The sequence below is a fragment of the Rhinolophus sinicus genome, linkage group LG02, assembly GCF_036562045.2.
Source record: "Rhinolophus sinicus isolate RSC01 linkage group LG02, ASM3656204v1, whole genome shotgun sequence".
In the NCBI taxonomy this organism is placed as follows: domain Eukaryota; kingdom Metazoa; phylum Chordata; class Mammalia; order Chiroptera; family Rhinolophidae; genus Rhinolophus; species Rhinolophus sinicus.
The window spans coordinates 54,165,158-54,184,538 of record NC_133752.1 but is presented as its reverse complement, the minus strand read 5'-3'; the positions used below and the strand labels follow the sequence as shown (position 1 = coordinate 54,184,538).

The 19,381-nt window shown below is 37.2% G+C and overlaps 1 protein-coding gene across 1 annotated transcript in view; it reads left to right on the top strand.

Annotated features, from left to right (window-relative positions):
• SEPTIN11 (septin 11) overlaps positions 1-3,679 on the top strand; it is a 153,123-nt gene extending 149,444 nt beyond the window's left edge. The window contains exon 10 of the mRNA XM_074324424.1: positions 557-3,679. Within this exon, the coding sequence (XP_074180525.1) occupies positions 557-779 (223 nt within the window). The 3' untranslated portion in view covers positions 780-3,679. The remainder of the gene's footprint in view (positions 1-556) is intronic.
• The last annotated feature ends 15,702 nt before the right edge of the window (positions 3,680-19,381 follow it).

The window sequence follows — 19,381 nt, the reverse complement described above, 5'->3', positions numbered from 1 at the left end:
TTATTCTGCCAGGGAGGAAAACAGAGGAAGCTAGGGTACGTGGACAGAAGGAAGCAGAGGTTAGAGAAACAGACACAGAGGAGATGTAAGTGTGGCTATTTCTGAGGTTGAGCATTTCTTTATGCTTCCGTGAGATACCTCTGTAGTCTTATAGTAAATTCTCCTTGTTTGCTGAATTTAATTCAACTGAATTTGTTTTTGTAACTAAGAGAATCCCAACTGGGTACACCCTTTTCTCTTATCAACAACCTACTGCTATGTAGTTCAATTCTTTTTCTCTTTTTGAACCGGGAAGAAAAAGCAACAAATTCTTCAACTACACATTTCCCTCTGGCCTGTGGCCTCTATATTTTAAGTATCTTACGGCTTACGGAACATGAAAATCATGTCAACTTTGTGAGTTCCCATTGCACCTGATGTGTGGGAGCATGGTTGGTACATATGCTTAAATCAAGAAAGACAGTTAAAATTGAGATAATTAAAAATAAAATGACAAACCAGAGAAATCCAAAACACTAATTAGAAAAAATTTATGCATCCCTGTTTTTTATTGCAGTGCTATTCACAATAGCCAGGACATGGAAACAACCGAAATGGTAGATGACTGGATTAAGAAACTGTGGTACATTTATACAATGGAGTATTGCACAGCCATAAAGAAGACTGAAATCTTACCATTTGCAACGGTATGGATGGACCTAGAGAACATTATGCTAAGTGAAATGAGTCAGACGGAGAAAGACAAATACCATATGATCTCACTTATTTGTGGACTCTAAAGAAAAGAATAAATGAACAAACTAATCAGAAACAGTCTCAGAGACATAGAGGAAAAACTGAAGATTGCTACATGAGGAGGGGTGGGGATGAGGGAGAAGGTGAGGGGATTAGAAAGCACAATCAACCACAAGATTACCACGGGGATACGAAAGACAGTTTGGGGAATATAATCAATAATGTAAAAATTTTGTACGGTATCTGATGGACACTTGTCTTATTAAGGAGACCACTTCAAGGACAGTGTAGATGCCTGACCACTGCACTATACATCTGAAGCTGAAGCTGAACAATAAATATCAACTATAATTTTATATATATATATAGTCACAGGATGTAGAGTACAGTATAAGGAATAGAGACAGTGGAACTGTAACAGCTGTATACGATGTCAGAGGGGTAGTAGATTGGGGGTGGGGGGGTTATCACTTTGTGAGGGGTATGAATGTCTAACTATTACATTGTTTTGTACACTGAAACTAATAATAAAAAATATATAAATATAAATAAAATAAAATAACAAAAAGTTGAGATAATGATGCAAAAACACCTAGCATGATGCCTTCCCAAGTAGTTAGGAGTTAATTAGGCTCCGTTGGATACAAGGAACAAAGACTTACTCAAGTTACTTCAAAACAACAACAACAACAAACAGTGGGTGTTTGGAAGGCTGTCCATAGACAAAAGGAATCTCAGCTAAGAGATGAGGCCTGGCAGAAACGGATTTTCTATTGTAGTTAGCCTTTCAGTAGCAGGAGTTTGTTGACCATCATGGTGACTTGGTTCCTCTTCGTCCCGGCTTTTACTGCTTCTGCCTCTACTGACCAACTTGCTTACACTCTCTTCAGCCCCCTTTCTCTACCTCACTGTTTTTCCTAACTCATTACGTCTCCTTCCTTGTAACGTCAGCTTATTATAACTTTTGTATGCTTGTGAGCTATCATAGCCCTGACTACCCGGTTTCCTATCTGTGTGTCATTTTCTCTCCTAGCGTCTATGTCCCCTACATTTAACAGATTCTTCCTTTCTTTCTCCCTTCCTCCCTCCCTTCTTCCTTTCCTCCCGCCTGCTCTCCCTCCCTCCAGCCCTCCCTTCCTCTTTTCTTTCTTTCTTTTTAAATTTCCCCTCTTAAATTTTGGAGACAGTCTGATTTCTCAGTTAATCTCTGTTTCAGAAGAGCTGTTTCATTCACGTCCTCATAATATCCCGGTTTCTATGCGCCTCTGTATTGGATGTCTTCAGTCCAGTGTTACAGCTGCGTGGTAACAGGGATGACGGGTGTTATGAAACAGCCATATGGTCTCATGGTAAATCATGGCAGTCTAGACCTGCCTCCTCAAGAGGGACTATGGACATGATACATTTGTTTCATATAGCTCTCAATAAGTCTTCCTTTTCTTTTTTCCTTTTCTTCCTCTCTTCTTTCTTTACAGCCTAGTAACCTGCAGAAACATCTTTCCAGAAATGTTCAATCTTTCACATTTGTATGGTCCTTATATGTATGCAGAGGTCCCAGAAGAGGATGTGTGGCTGGATATTTTTTCAGTTCTCTTGTGCAGCACTTCTCAAAATGTGGTCCGTAGACCCCTGGGGAGATCCTCTCTGGAGTCTGTGAGGCCGGAATTATTTTTGTTATCATACTAAAATGGAACAATCTTATAACACTGTTTCTGTGTGCTGACATTTACTCTAATGGTGTGAAGCCATGTGGTTAAAATGGAATCTCAGTATGACTCAACACAGTGGCACCAAATTGTACTACTAGGAGTTACTGTGTTTTCTTACTCTCATGCACTTGCAGGCAACACCAAACCCCAGAGGGTAAAAAGCCAGTTTGCCTTAAGAATGTCCTGGATGGAGCAGTAAAATTACTAATTTAATTAAATCTTGACACTCGATTATGCATTTTTAAAATATTCTATGTAAGCAAATGAAAAATATGTATAAACACTTTGGCTACACACTGAGAAGTACAATATTTGTCTTGAGTGGAAGCACCTGGGTGATTGAGCTACGTGCTGAATTAGCTGCTTTTCTCATGGAACATCATTTTTTACTTGAAAAAATGGCTGACAGAAAACGATGGTTATTTAGATCTGGACATTGAGAAGATGAACATTTTATTTAAAGATTCATGAAGGGAAACTGTTACTTCAAGGAAAACAACTGACAGTGTTTATTGTCAATGAGAAAAATTGGAATGAAAATTAGGATTTTGGGAAACTTGTATCCACCACTGTGAGCTTGATAGTTTCCCAATAGTTTTAAGGACTTTACTGGTGAGATTGGTGGTGATATTAGTGAATATAATTTTTAACATTATATAATGAAGTATGTCAACATTTGGAAGATTTGCGTAACTCAGTGAAGCAATACTTTCCAAATCACCAATGTTTTATGTCATAGAATCATGGTGGGTAAAAGATCCACTCAAAATGCAAGAGAGGCCAATGGACTTTATTGTAATAGCGTTTAAAAGTTCAGTACATGGTTTCAGATTCTACATTATAACTAACCTTTAAGAAACTGCCACTTTTTGAGTTTTAGTGTAATATTAAAGAAAAATATCTACAATGATCTAAAATGGCTACTAAAATACACACTCCTCTCTTTTCTAATAACATATCTGTGTGGGACCAGATTTTCTTCATATACTGTACTTAAAACAGCATATCACAACAGAATGATGTAGAAGGAAATATGAGAATCCAGTTGTCTTCTACTAACCCAGACATTAAAAGGTTTGCCAAAATATAAAACAATGGTCCTCTTCTCACTAATTGTTTTTTGTTTTGTTTTGTTTTGGAAAATATAGTTAGGTTTTATAAACAATGATATTTATGTTAGGTAGTGGGGTTATTGTTATTTTTAATAGTACAAATAAATAAATTTTAAGAATTTCTCAGTTCTCATTCCTAATGCTAGAAATATTTATAGATATAATCCACATAAACTAAAATTCAGGTCTTCAATATTTTTTAATAAGGCAATGGTGTGTTGGCACTGGCTGGTACTGGCTCATGAGAGCAATTGTGTGGCTCTCTTTCCAGCTCTGTGTTCAATGACATCAGGTTGATGAGCACACTCAAATGTGGTATATGTTACCCTTAAAATCTAAAAGGTCCACCTAGTCCCTCTCCTTTAGTGGAAGACTGTGCAAAGTGCAGCAATTTATCTTTCACTTTGGAGGAGATACCTTGAGATGTTCCATACCATGTGATTCCCAGGAACTTCCTGTGGGCAATGAGTCCCTGAATTTTCATGGGGTTTATCTCCTATTCTCTGGTTCACATATGTCTTATGAAATCATAGAAAATAGTATCTCCTGTTCAGTTCCTGATCATCAATCAAATAGGAAATTGATGGTGCAGCCACTGTGAAAAACTGTATGTATGGAGGTATCTCAAAAATTGAAAATGGAAATACCTTATGACCCAGCAATTCCGCTTTTGGGTATCTGTCCAGAGAAACCCAAAACACTAATTCAAAAAAATATATGCACCCCTACGTTTATTTCAACACTATTCACAATAGCCAAGACATGGAAACAACTGAAATGCCCATCAATAGACAACTGGATAAAGAAGCTGTGGTACATTTATACAATGGACTATTACTCGGCCATAAAGAAGAATGAAATCTTACCATTTGCAATGACATGGATGGACCTAGAGAATATTATGCTAAGTGAAATAAGTCAGATGGAGAAAGACAAATACCATACGATCTCACTTATATGTGGAATCTAAAGAACAGAATAAATGAGCAAAGTAAACAGAAACAGACTCACAGATACAGAGAAAAAACTGATGGTTGCTAGATGAGAGGTGGGGTGAGGAATGAGGGACAAGGCAAAGGGATTAGAAAGTACAATTTAGTAGTCACAATGTTGCCATGGGGATATGACAGGCAGTTTGAGGATTATAATCAATAATATTGTAAAGATTTGGTAGGGTGTCAGATGGGCATTTGTTTTACTAGGGAGACCACTTCATGGACGGTGTAGATACCTGACCACTGCGCTGCACACCTGAAGCTGAAGCTGAATAATTCTGAATTTCAACTATAATCGTATATATATATATATATATATATATATATATATATATATATATACATATGTGAGTATAGTCACGGGATGTGGAGTACAGCATAGGGAATAGAGTCAATGGAATTGTAACAGCTATATACGATGTTAGAGGGGTAGTAGATTGGGAGAGAGGGGTTATCACTTTGTGAGGGGTGTAAATGTCTAACTATTACATTGTTTCATACACCTGAAACTAGTTTTTCTAAAAAGAAATTGATTATTACAACAAACCTATATATGAAAGGAAATACATTGTTTGGTCTGAAATATAATACGAGTATATATTTTAGAGTCATTGAAACCCAATGATCAAGTTCCCTCAGTTGCATTAACAAATAAACAGGTGTTTGTTTTCCAGTACTTGTGCAACTGGTTGGGATAAGATCAGAAGTTACCATGATTCAGTGGCTCCTGGGAACACACAGTGCTATGCATTAATACTTATGGAGAAATAAAACAATACTGCTTGGTTTACATTACTATTGTTCTATGTGCTATGGCAATACACCAAAAATTTTATACTTTTCAACTGTCTGTCACTTAAAAAACAAACCAAAACGAAAAACAGGAATCACATAAAGAGTTAGCATCATTTGGAGCCAGAATTGTCCCATACAGCTGTCTGGTTTCCCTGGCATGTTGCTGATCTGAATTTAGGTCATTAACATTTTGGAGACATCTGACCTCAAGGGCTGTAGGGGAAAGTGAGTTAAGCCTCTGAGAGGTAGCACATGACTTTTCTCCATGGTGACCCACTTTTTCAACCTCTCAGAAAAACATGGAAAAAAGACAGCTGGGTGGAGACAGCCAAAGGCATTTGGTTTCAGAAATGGGTGATAAGGAAGTACAGAGTACAGATTTTCAAGGACAGGGTGATACAAAAACTAAAGCAAAGAGAAAAAAAATAGGTCATATGATTTAAGTGTCCTTGTAAGGAATAAACAGGCAATGATAATTCTTATCCAAATATTTTATGAGTGCAATACTCATCAGATTGTAGACGCTGATCCATGGGCTTTGCAATAATATTCTTTGCATGTGAAATTTGTTTATATAGTTTGTGTCCAGGTTTGGTTCACCCAGTTACCTAATAAGGACAAAGGTCAGTTTTCACATTGGTCAGTTAGCTCTATATAGAGAAAAGATTTGTTCCTTTGCCATAGCTATGTGCTATTCAATTCAGGTCTCTTCCAAGTTTGCTATAATCTATTATTATTATTGGATGAATGAATTAAAGCAGTATTTCTCCTGATAGGGGTAATGGGTAACAATAAGAAATAATAGTTACCCTTACCAAGCCCTTAGCATCTACTCTGTGCTTAAGCTTTCTATTTGTATTGTCTCATTTAATTCTCATAAACTGCCATTTTCAGGTAAGGAAATAGGCTTCAAAAAGTTAAGCAGCTTGCCATATAAGCCATACAGATATTAAATAATAAAGCTGGAATTTGAACCAATAGTAATAATAGTAGTAAACATCTGTTCAGTATTTTATAGTTTACTAATGGCCTTTGCATACAGTTTTTCCCTTAATCTTCCCAGTCTTGTGAGATAGTCAGGAGGTGGGAATGCAGGCTTTGAGAGGTCACGTAGCTGTCAGGTGTCAAGGACCGTATTCAAAGCTGTGTGCTGGTTCCAGATTTCAGGGTCTTTCAACTATTAGACAGCTGAGGTCAGGTATATGTGTATTTATTGTGAAGTTAAAGTCTGTACTGTACAAAATGAAATGCAGATTTCATAATTATCCAGATTTTTCAGGCCCTTCAGGGCCCTGCCTCTCCATTTATGCCTATTAAAATTAAACCCCTAAATAAATATTATCAATAAAAAATGTAATATTTTAAATATGAGACCCATTATAATACCTTATATTGGTATTATACCTTATCTCATTGGTATATAATACCTTATCTCATTGGTATATAATACCTTATCTCATTAGGAAACCTAATGAGATAAGTAGCAGAGACTATAATAACAATATATTCTCTGCTACTTATTTCAAAAGCTTGTATTCTCTGCTACTTATCTCCTAACTGATGGAACACGACTTCTCTGCAATTGAAGTATCTGAAAAGAATTTTTTCCTAATAATTCTCAAAATTATTAGATAACAAATACATTTGTCTACTCTTTTTAATGTATTATTATTTAGTAACTACTTAAATTTTAGATGAAAATTAGGTATTTGGCTCATAAGAAATTACTTCATTCTCTTATTAGAACTATAATTTAAATTTTTATATTTTGCTGGTTAAAAAATATGTTTAAATTGCACAAATACACTATTTGTAGCTTTAAAAGTCTCAAAGTTTGTCTTGACATAGCTTTGACAGATGAACAAAACGTTTATATTTTAAAACAAAGGTGGTTTTAAATTGGTGGGTGAAGTAGAAGGATGAAAATCTGTTACAGATAGAGAAAAGGAAAATTTAGGGTTTCAAGTAATTACTGAAGCTCTATTTCTGCTTAGATAGGTGCATATTTAAGCTTACTTTAAACTATGTATTTTTAATTTGATTTCTACACAAATTGACAATTGAGAATTTTAATCAGTGTTTCCAAATGAAGAGCTTCTGAAGTTAATTATTATGTTTAAATGACTGTTTTAAAACCCATTTTATTCTCAGATGCAAATATCTAAGGAAGTACACACACTCATACACACATGCCCACACATGCCCACACATACTACATTCATATGTGTGTGTGCATGTGTAAGAAAAACTTTTTTCAGAATGTCTGTTTGTAACTGAAAAAATATGATTTCCTTGCTCCCACTTCCTGTGTTAATAAACATGTATTATGTATTTACGTGTTTCCTTGTGTGTGCATGTGTCTAAATATATGTTTATGTATGTATGTATGTATGTATTAATTTCTTTTTTAAAAGCAAAGACTTTACTTATATATGGAAATAATAATTATATGTTTCAGTACAGTATAGTCTTTAACTGTATTGAATATATTCTTCAAAATCAAACAACCAAAAGATTTTTACTGAGCATCTGCTCTGCATTTAGCTTTACATAAAGAGGAAGATACAGCAGTATGTCATTCTGGCCCTTGTTTAGAAGTATTATGAAAACAGGTGGGGGTTGGCCGGTTAGCTCAGTTGGCTAGAGCGTGGTGCTAATTACACCAAAGCTGTATATGTAGCAAGAACCCTCACTGAGAGCTGATGAAAGTGGAAATTGGTTCAAGTGCTCTGGAAACTGATTAATGTTATTATTTCTCAGTCCGGTTGAAGATGCTCAGGCTCTGAGACCCAGAAGTTCTATTTCTAGGTATCTATGGCAGAGAAACTCTTGGATGTGTGCAAAAAAAGAGGGGGGAAAACACGAATTGCAGCATTTTTTGTAATAGTAATAAACTGGAAAGATTCCCAAAGTCCATCCACAGTAGAATGAACATATGAAGTGTGATATTTTCATACATTGAAATACTACACAGCAATACAAATTTCTATGGCTATAGGCAAACATGGAAGAAGCTCCAAAATGTAATGTTAACACGTTGTGTATGGCGGGGTTTAAATCCCTCATACCCCTCCGTTCTGGCAGGTTTTTAAAAGAAACTACTTTAAAATGCACTCTTCTCTTTAAAGCGTAAATGCTTCTATGTCATTTATTATTTTTCTATAAATAATAGATTCTACAAATAAATTATTCTATAAATAATTATTCTACAAATAATTCAATAAAATATGCAAAGTAAAGAGTCAACAGTAAAAACGAGAATTCTCGTTATCCGTCCTTAACGCATGGCTCAGAAAAAAAAATGAAGATTCTCGTGATCCGTACGCAATGTGTTAAGTGGTGCAGGGCAGTAAATGCTGACAGCACCCAGTATTCTCTGGCAGCTCCCAATCAGGTCCTCTACCCAAAAAGGAAACAAACCATAATGTTGAAAAAGAAAGTCATAGAAAAATACATTCAATGTGATTCCACTTACATAAAATCCAAACACTACACAATGTATTACTCACGGATACATGTAATCTATTTTTAAAAGAAAAGGAATGATTAACTGAAAATTTGGTACTGGAGCTACTTGTAGGGAGAGAAAGTGGGGGATGTGGTCTGAGGAAGTTTCAAAGGTGTATGCTATAAACTATATAGTAGGTGGTGGATATACAATCACATGTTTTATCAATAGTCTTTAAATTATACATAAACTATATATATTCACTTGTATGTATATTTCACAATACAATTTCTAAAAAATATATCAGAAAAGAGACCAGAAGATTTCACATCACCCCAACAACATTAGTTATGTTAGACAGGTTGGTTATAGGTGATTCCTTTGTCCACATTTTCTGTATGTGTTTTTATTATTTTCACAATTAAAATAATCCATGGGGGAAGTGGCAATATAATGACTTAACCTAAATAAGTGACAAAATACAACGAAGTAGTTTTAGTTAGGAAATGAATTTCACAAATATCTGAGATACATGTGTTAAAAGGACATCCTGAAGGTGGACGTTCTACCAACATGTACTCTTGAGTGTTCTTAGGGCAGAAGCTGCTCAATTTTAAAAAATGAATATAACATCTGGGTTCAAGGGAAAAGACAGTCACATAGTAGAAGCAACTTTTTTCTTTTAGAAGCAGCCAAGAACCACCTCCTCTGTACAGATTTCCCTAATCTCTCTCCCTCTCCTGAGATAACTCTTCTCTCCCCATTTTACTGTTATACTTTGTACACACTCCTGTGGTTTCACAGATATAGTTATATTGTTATTTGTTGACTCAGCTCTTCTCCACTAGGCTCTGAACTCCTGTGGGCAGGGTCTAACTATAGTCACTTTGTATCTCCTATTTTCACCATTGTGTCTCAAATAGAGTAGCGGCCCAGTCAATGTTTATTAAACTGAACAAAAGAAGCAGCAAAAGTTTCAAAAGGCAATGTGTGCTACATTTATAAAATACATGGCTACAGAAAACTGAATATTCTAGGACGCTAATCTTCATGCAGAGTGATTCAATATGTTTCTATAATGTTTAAATATAAGCTCTAGAGATATTACTATGTCCATCATAAAAAGTTGACAAACGTTGCACAACACAATAAGCACAATAAATTGGTAACTTTTGGGTACTTGCCAAGAGAAGTATCTTCCACACATTTTATTTGTGCCACCTTCCCCATCTCCACCTTCCCGTCTGTCCACTGCAGGCTGTAGAGCTCTAACTTGCTGATTTTGCCTGTGAGAGATCACTGGGCCTTGACTTCTACGCTAAGCAGAAGTCAATTGGCTGGTCCAAATGGAGAGCAAGCCCAGCCATGTAGGGCAATCAGAGTATTTCCTGATTACAATCTTCTGTTATAAAGACAAAAAAAAAAAAAAAGCTTCTGTGTCATAAGATGGAAAACAGCTCAAATATCTGCAAAATAGCCTTTATCAGGTTCAATAAGTAAACAGCACCAATTTCCCTCAGGCACCTAAGTAATTGCAAACTACTGGTATGACACTCACATGATGTTTCAAAAGTCTTTAAGACATTTCTTTGTGCTATCTAAAGAAAGGCAGAAAAGAAAGAGCCTCCCTCCCCCACCCCTTATTCCCCCTATTGCTTTCCTGGGCTGAAACAATTGGCCTACTTTGTTAGAAACATGTAAATCCCAAACTTCAGGGCAAAGGCAGTTAATCCTGGCAGGCGAATCCTATGCAGGTGAATAGTTTATTAATGAAATTTCCTAATAAAACAACCAAGTCCAAATTGCCTTGGTTTAGACTAATCTAAAGTACAGATGCAACCATTTTGAGGGAATTTAATAGAAATAATAGCCGAATGGATCAAGCTTATGTCCAGTTTGGAGTTTTGTTTTCCTTCATCTTCCTGAACACCAGAATCACAGTGGTTAAGAGTGTGGGTCCTAGGAACCCTTGTGCACTGTTGGTGGGATTGCACATTGGTGCAGCCACTGTGGAAATCAGTATGGAGGTATCTCAAAAATCTGAAAATGGAACTACCTTATAACCCAGCAATTCCACTCCTAGGTATCTATCCGGAGAAATCCAAAACTCTAATTTGAAAAAATATATGCACCCCTATGTTTATTGCAGCACTATATACAATAGCCAAGACATGGAAACAACCGAAATGCCCATCGGTAGATGACTGGATTAAGGAACTGTGGTACATTTATACAATGGAGTATTATGCAGCCATAAAGAAGAATGAAATCGTACCATTTGCAACAACATGGATGGACCTAGAGAACATTATTCTAAGTGAAATAAATCACACAGAGAAAGACAAATACTGTATGATCTCACTTATATGTGGAATCTAAAGAAAAGAATAAATGAATGAACTAATCAGAAATAGTCTCAGAGACATAGAGGAAAAACTGAGGGTTGCTAGATGGGGGTGGTGCACATAAGGGGGAAGGTGAAGGGATTAGAAAGCACAAGTAGTAGCCACAAGATGGCCACGGGGATAAGAAAGTCAATTTGGTGAATGTAATCAATAATGTTGTAAAGACTTGGTAGGGTATCCGATGGAGACTTGTCTCATTAGGGAGGCCACCTCAGGGATGATGTAGATGCCTGATCACTGCACTGTACACCTGAAGCTGAAGCTGAACAATAATGAATATCAAGTACAATTATATATATATAGTTACAAGAAGTGGAGTACAGCATTAGGAATAGAGACAGTGGAAATGTAATGACTGCATGCAATGCCAGAGGGGTAGTAGAGGGGGGAGGGGGGTTACCACTGTGTGAGGGATATAAATGATAAATGTCTAACTATTACATTGTTTTGTATACCTGAAATGAATGGGAAAAAAAAAAAAGTTTAAATAAATAAATAAAGGCGTTTATTCATTAAAAAAAGAGTGTGGGTCCTAGAGTCAGATTGTCTTCTATTAAATAAATGCTGATTCCACCACTATTTGTCTGTGGGATCAAGTTACTTAAACACTCTGCATCTGTGCAACATAGTACTTACCACTTATGTGTTTTATGGGCATTAAATTATGTCAATATATATAAATCACTTAGTACAATGCTTGACGGTTAATTACTGATTACTAAGTGTGGATTTATTGTGAAGCTAATAAAATTTAGTTTCAGGGCCCCTCACTTGCACAGGTTCCTTCTGAAGTCTCAATATGGGCCCTGGGAGAGTGTTTACATATGTTTTTTTTGCGTTTTGCAAAAGTAAGACATTTTAACCGCAATCAGTTATGGCTGCTATTTCTCTGCATGTCAAATTGCACTATACCATTTCCCCTTGTGTTTGGAGGTGCTTGAATGTACACCTGTATTTTTGGGATCTGGCTAAGGGGAAGTTGAGTTTGGGGACATACCATTTCAACTGAAATTTGGAGACACAATTTGGGATGTTTCAGTAAAACAACCGAGGAATTATAGACTCTTAATTTGGATGTAAAAGGAAGGTGCATTCCTTTGTCATCTATAAGTGCTTTTATTAGAGAAGAGAAAATTCTGATAAAAAATTAATGAGATATGAAATAAAAGTGATAAAAATGCATGATGAAATCAATGGAATGTGTTTGGACATCAAGAAACAAATTGCAACAGATTTTTGTCCTAGATCATTCTAAAGCAGGGATTCCTTAAAAGGAGGAGACATTTTTAGTAGAACTAATAAATAGGTTCTTAGATTCTTTGATACCCTAGCTAGTGGAGAGAAAGGAATCATAATATCATTTGGAAAAAAATCAAAATTTCTTGCTGATTTGATACAAAATACTGACATTGATAAAGATAATATAAAACTCAAAATATGCTTCTGCAACAAATAAACAGACAACTATCTAATGAGTATGGCCAGTTTTCACTGATGCCCTGAATTTTCAGAGCTCATACATGAAAAAAACTTGGCAAAGATATTTTCAAATTAGACATCAACCCTAAAATATAATATATTAATAAGAAGTTGTAAAACTGAAACAAATATTTTTAAATATCAGCAATTAAAAAATTTGATGAGCCAGGGCCGGCCTGGTGGCTCAGGTGGTTGGAGCTCCATGCTCCTAACTCCGAAGGCTGCCAGTTTGATTCCCACATGGGCCAGTGGGCTCTCAACCACAAGGTTGCCGGTTTAATTCCTTGACTCCCGCAAGGGATGGTGGGCTGCGCCCCCTGCAACTAGCAACGGCAACTGGACCTGGAACTGAGCTGCGCCCTCCACAACTAAGACTGAAAGGACAACAACTTGAAGCTGAACGTCACCCTCCACAACTAAGATTGAAAGGACAATAACTTGACTTGGAAACAAGTCCTGGAAGTACACACTGTTCCCCAATAAAGTCCTGTTCCCCTTCCCCAATAAAATTTAAAAAAAAAAAAAATTTTGATCAGCCATCCTAGAGGAATGATTAAATTAAAAGACTTCTTTATAGAAAAATATTACAATATTGCTATCTTATGAAGAGGTGATCAAAGAGTTTCCAACCAAAAATACTGGCATAAAGTTGTATAGCCACGTGTCAGCCAGTTTATCAGTAAAAAACATCATGGCATTTCCCAGATTTTTAATGTTTGTGAAGTGTAAGATTTTATTTTCCAGAGATGATCCCTGCATATCTCCCACCCCACATGCTCTTCTAGATGAGAGGTGGAGTCTATGTTCCCTCTCCTTGAGCCTTGAGTCTGAGCAGACATGCTACTTAGGCAGAAGTAATGCTGAATAAGGCAGAATGATGGCTCCCCAAAGATGTCCATCTCCTAATCCCCAGAACCTACAGATATGTAATGTTACACAGTGAAGGGGAATTAAAATTGCAGATGCAATTAAGGTTGTGAATCAGATGACCTTCAGATGGAGAAATTATCCTGGAGTCACTGGGTGAGCCCAATGTAATCACGAGGATCTTTTTACAAGTGGGAAAAAGGAAGGCAGAAGAGTCACAGTTGAGAAAGGTTTGAAAAACTATGATGCTGGATTTGATGATGAAGGAAGGAGGCATGAGTGAAGGAATGTGGTGGTCTCTAGAACTGAAAAGGTAAGGAAATGTACCTGCCATAGAACTTCCAAACGGAATGCAGCCCTGCCGACACTTTACGTTTAGCCCAGTGCAACCCATTTCAAGCTTCTGATCCCTAGAAGTATAAGATAGTAAATCTGTGTCATTTTAAGCCACTAAATTTGTAGTCATTTGTTATAATAGTAATATGAAATTAGTATAGAAGCTATGTGACTGCAAAAAGGTGGTTCATAAAAAGAGATACAGTGGTCACTGGTTTTCTTTGATCCTCGTCACCATGCCATGCAGAAGGGGAAAGATCATGTGCTCAGCTGAGGTCCCAGCCCATGGAGAGCATCATCTCCAGACATGTAAGTAAGTGAGCCACAAGATGACTCCAGCCCCGGCCACCATCTGAGTGCAGTTTCATGAAAAACCCTGAGCAAGGACTGCTTACCGTAGCTGAGCTCAGCCAACCACTCAACTGTGAGTGACGATAAGAAAATTATTGTCATTTAAGCCACTAAGTTTTGGGTGATTCATTACACAACAATAGATCATTGGAACAGTGAATATACGTCAACTTTTAAAAATTTACAATTTTTCTTGCTTTGCCTCATTTAAAATTAAATAATCAAAATAGTTACATTTATATCTAATTTTGTATTTGTAAATTCTACTCTTTTTCCTAGAGAGAATTGCTCCAAAATTAAAGCTGCAACCACCTTCAATCCTTTCCCTGCCCCCAAATCTAGTTCTGCTCCTGCATTTAGCCAATTTCTTGCTCAGAATGTGGTTGAAAAACATGATAATATATAATTAAACAATTCTGAGGATCTGTAAAATAAAGCAATTTTTCTTTTCAAAAGTTAAAAAACTTCAATTTGGACGCACTTAAAAAGTTAACAAAAGCAAAATTTAAGCTTATGTTACTTATACATATCACTTCAAATGTCAATTGCCTTTTCATTTGACGTCAAAATAAGAGATAATTACTTTCCCAGAAAAAAAACATTCTTCAGAAATAAGATGATATATTCAACAGATGTCTCCTAAATGATTCTTTGTCCACAGTGTCAACTTCCCAAAGCACTGTGATGTCAAGAAAAGACAGGAAATATGCGATTTAGGTTATGGTCCTTGGAACACATCATAAAAGAAGAATGTGTTATGTAAATAATAATGTACAATATCCCAGAATGCAGTCTGGGCCACTTAAATTATATTTGCTTTGGGACAGACCCACTGTTTTGAGATAATCAGCTCATATTTCAGGAATCACCATAATCTCAGCTGCACTTTCCTCAGCCAGTCTTTTCACGCCATATCAAAGATACTACATTTATTTCGTTGACTTTTAATGTAACAGAAAGAGTTCTGGATACTGAAGTCAGGAGTTGGGCCACATGAGCATTGAGTTCTCCTGTTTCAGAGATAGTTTGCACGAAGGTAATTTACTTGCAGGCTAGTAGAACTTGGAGAGGCTAACCTGGCTCGGTGAAAAAAAACGCCTGCTGTGGTCATTCATTTGGTCTCTACAGTGAGGATAATTCCCACAATTCCAAAGCTGAACACATCAATATGTGAGAAGTAACTGTGTTGTGAATAACCACTAACCCTTGCATAGATAAACAAACACTCCCTGGGAAAGATAACGACCTATTTTTTCATTATCAACAACAGCAATAAAATATCTATATAGTAAATAAATTGTAAAATGTTGGATTTGCTAATTTCAGATTTGAGGTCTTGTCCAGGAGAAGGTCAGAAAAGAGAATATATGAGATGGTCACTGATTACTTGAAGAATGGGATTAATTTTGCATGTAAATTGCCTCATTCTTTCAAGTTCAAATTTTTAAAACGAGCTCTTAGTTGAAAAATCTGCATCACTTCAAGGTGGCACTCTGGGTTAGGTTATGCCTTCCCTGCTGCTCTCTCTCTGACACGCATTCCTGTCTCCTGTGCAGTTCTGCTAGCAAGGTGCATCTAAGTAGGATGAACCCTTACCGACAGAAAACAGCCTAGGCAGGGAGCCAGAAATTGAGGGGAAGAGGGAGTAGAACATCACGTCACCTTTACCAGTCTTGACCCAGAGGTTCTTTCCTTTCTGGGCTGCTCCACCAGATTCCTTTGAGAGATCAGGATGATCCCTTCTTTTCTCTTCTTGAAGTCACAGCACTGTGAAAGTCCTAACGGCCTATGTGTACACAGAGGGTGCCAAAAAAATGTATACACATTTTAAGAAAGGAAAAAGCGGTATTAAAATTGTAATAATATATACCGATAACAAAAGATGAATACAAGTCATGTGTATACATTTTTTTGGCACCTTCAGTATAAGTAAAAGTGCTTTTACAAATGTTTGTATTTAATCTTTACATGTGAAGTAGAAACAACTACCCCTTAAGGAGCCTCCCCCCCCCCCCCCCCCCCCCGCCGCATTTGTTTGTTTGCTTGCTTTTTCAGATTAGAAAGCTGAGGCTCAAAGCAATTCAAATTATTCAAGCTATTCAAGGCACTATCTCTAGTAAAGATGAAAGCTGGAACTCAACGTCAGGCATTCAGATCCCTCAGCTACAGCTTTTGCCTGTTACATCTCAGAGGTACCAGGGTGTATTTGGGGACTGTGTTGTATCTGTTTTTGTATCCCCCGAGGCCTACTACCATGCCTGGCATCTAGTGGGTATTCATTAAATGTCTGTTGAATAGAAAGCTAGGATTTGTTGTCTAAAGCTATCTGTGAGGAGGAAGATGGTCTCTGGAAAGCTGTGAGGGAATTTTGATGCCTTTCTTACAAAGGTCAGGGAAGTCCGAGTCTAAAGCATTTAGGGAAGCACTGTAGCAGCAGCTTGGGGAATGCCCTAGTTTCTTTTCAAGGTAGAAGCACAAGTGTGGTAGGTTCCCAGCACACTCCTCAGAGTTCAATCCTTGCTAAATGAAGGCATTGTTTTCTCTGTGGGTGTGCTGCTGCTTATTTCATGCTCTGTGCCCACCTTCTAGTTTCACAGTCTCAGATGTCACTGAGGACAACAGGTTCCCTGTCAGGCCTTACAAGGAGTCATTGGAGGCAGAGTATCACTGGGCCCCTATCATGGTACTGTAGAAGACCAAGTATCTTATAATGAAATAAATCCCTTCAAAGTCTTTTTTGGAGACTGCCAAGTTTCTCATTCCCTATTTTGTATATGTGCATGATGCATGAAAGTTGCCCTGGAGAAAGCTTAGGAAAGGCTGAAAGGTAGCTGACAGGTAAAGGCTGATTAGCCTAGGGGAGAATGTCTATTTAATAAATAACACCTAGAACTGCAGCAAAGTGATAAAGACAGATAAATAGAGCCTGGAGAAAGACTGTCATTAAAAATTTTTTTTAATTAAAAAGGTTAAAAATAAGGGATATATTAACAAACAAACAAACCAGCAGGGTAAAATGAGAAAACTTGCATCATTTTTTACCCCAGAATATCACTATTTTTAAAAGGAGGTATTTTGGGGTGGGGGCGGGGAGGGGGAGGGAAGGATGATGTAACTACTGGACCAATATTTTCTAATGATTGCTTTCCTTTATCTTAAAAAGGTAAGTGGACAAACATGGATAAAGGGTTCCATATTGGACAATTTGATTATCTTCTGTACTGAACGGGGCCTGCCAGGATCAGGAAATTCAACACCACTTGCAAAGCCTTCTCTTCTTACTCTTGAGAGAACTGCTCATCATTCAAGAGGCTGACTGTTTAAAGATACATAAAATACTACTTATGCAATATGTAGTATACATTTTTTTTTATAACTTTATAACAGTTAGTGAACTAAGCAAAGGACAATTTCTCCATCTTTTCCTTTTTGTCTTCTCTATTATTTAAACAAAATCTTCTACCACATAATTTTACATTTCCTCTTTCATATCACTTATTTTATATCTTATGTTCCTTTTCTACCTTTGCCTTCCTACTTGAAAAAAAGTCCCCAATCTCCTTTATGTTTCCATCACAAACTTTCTGTCATGGTGTATGTTTTTCATCTAGCTGCTTCCTGTCCCTCTCTGGACTCTGTCCACTGAGCCTCTTTGTACAGTGTACAACGAACTGTCATCTATGTAATTCTAATCTTAGCTCCATTTTTCCATGTTAGTTGCAGCCTCATTTGTGTTTTTCAGCATACATTTCTAGCAAGAGATTTATGTCAAATAAGTTTTAAGAATGTTTAAAAGATCAAACAAGCATTGACTAGAATTATACAACCTGTAAATCACTTCAAAGTGGTCTGTTAATGTAATTTTATTTTCCAAAACCCTGAACAAGGCCACACCTCTCTGAAATAGGAGGATTAGCTCTTTGAGCTCCCCTCCCCCATGGCTCTGTGCTCCAGATGCCTGCGTCTAGTCTCAGCTAATACGCAAAGGGATCTATTTCAAAAATTCCTTTGCTGCTCTGGAAAGAAGAGAAAGCTGCTGCTAAAGCTATGTTTTATGTGCCTTCTCTCATTTTACAAGTAACAAAACAATTCACAAAAAACATGCACAAGAGCAGAAAAGAGAAATCTGTTCCTAGGGGCTATCTGATTTAGATTAGAACTCAGAGAATGTTCTATTTACTGATTTGTGTGTCTGGCTGATGGCGGTGGGGAAGTGAGGAGGGAGAAAGTAAGAAAGTTAACTATAAATGTTGAAGGGGAGTTTCCTACATCCCGCAAAGATATTCCGTGTGAAAATTTCTCCAGCCTAAGGACTCCTTTGCTTTGCTTTCTGCCCCGCCCCAGGAGAGGTGTCACCTTTCAATAATAACACTAATTAAAGTAGACGATAAATGATAATTTATGGTGACCAAGGATCAAGCCTCTTGGACGGAGCCTTCATTAAAACAACGGCACAATTATAACCTCTGGGGTACACTATCATAATTATTAGACGTTTATGTGCCCTCGTCAATGTGCATCAGTATATATATTTTTAAAGTCCCTTCAGTGAACATTTATTTTTTATTACGGAAAAATATCCAAGTACACACAAGTAGAAAAACCCTCTTGTACCCATCCCCACCGTCAACTTCTCAACTTTTTACAATTTTGTTTCAACTATCCTCTCCATTTTTTTCCCCTCTTGGTCGGGAAAACTTTAAAGCAAATAGCAAAGATGACAGCATTTTACACGTAGATATTTCAGTAAGCATCCTGAAAATTTTAAAACAACTAGATTTATTATCGCAAAATGGGCCCGCAAGACAAAATAAAAAAAGGAACGTAGAAAACTCTCCCGTGGTGGAAGGGACTGTCAAAGGTTATCTACGGTAGCTGTTCTGGCTCTGATGAGAACCAAGCACGGCATTCCTCCGGGACCGGTGGAGGTGGTGGGGGTGGAGGTGGGGCTGGGGGGCCAGGGGGTAGGACTAGGCCCCGGGGACAGGTCCATAAATTCCTTCAAGGCGCCCCCCCACCAGGCATGCGCAATCCAGGCACCAGCGTTGCTAAGGCCCCAAGGAAGACAGAGGCACAGGATACGGTTAAAGCCAATCAGAGGGCTTAAAGACTAATCAGTTAGCCAATCCACACTCGAGAGTGAAAGCCG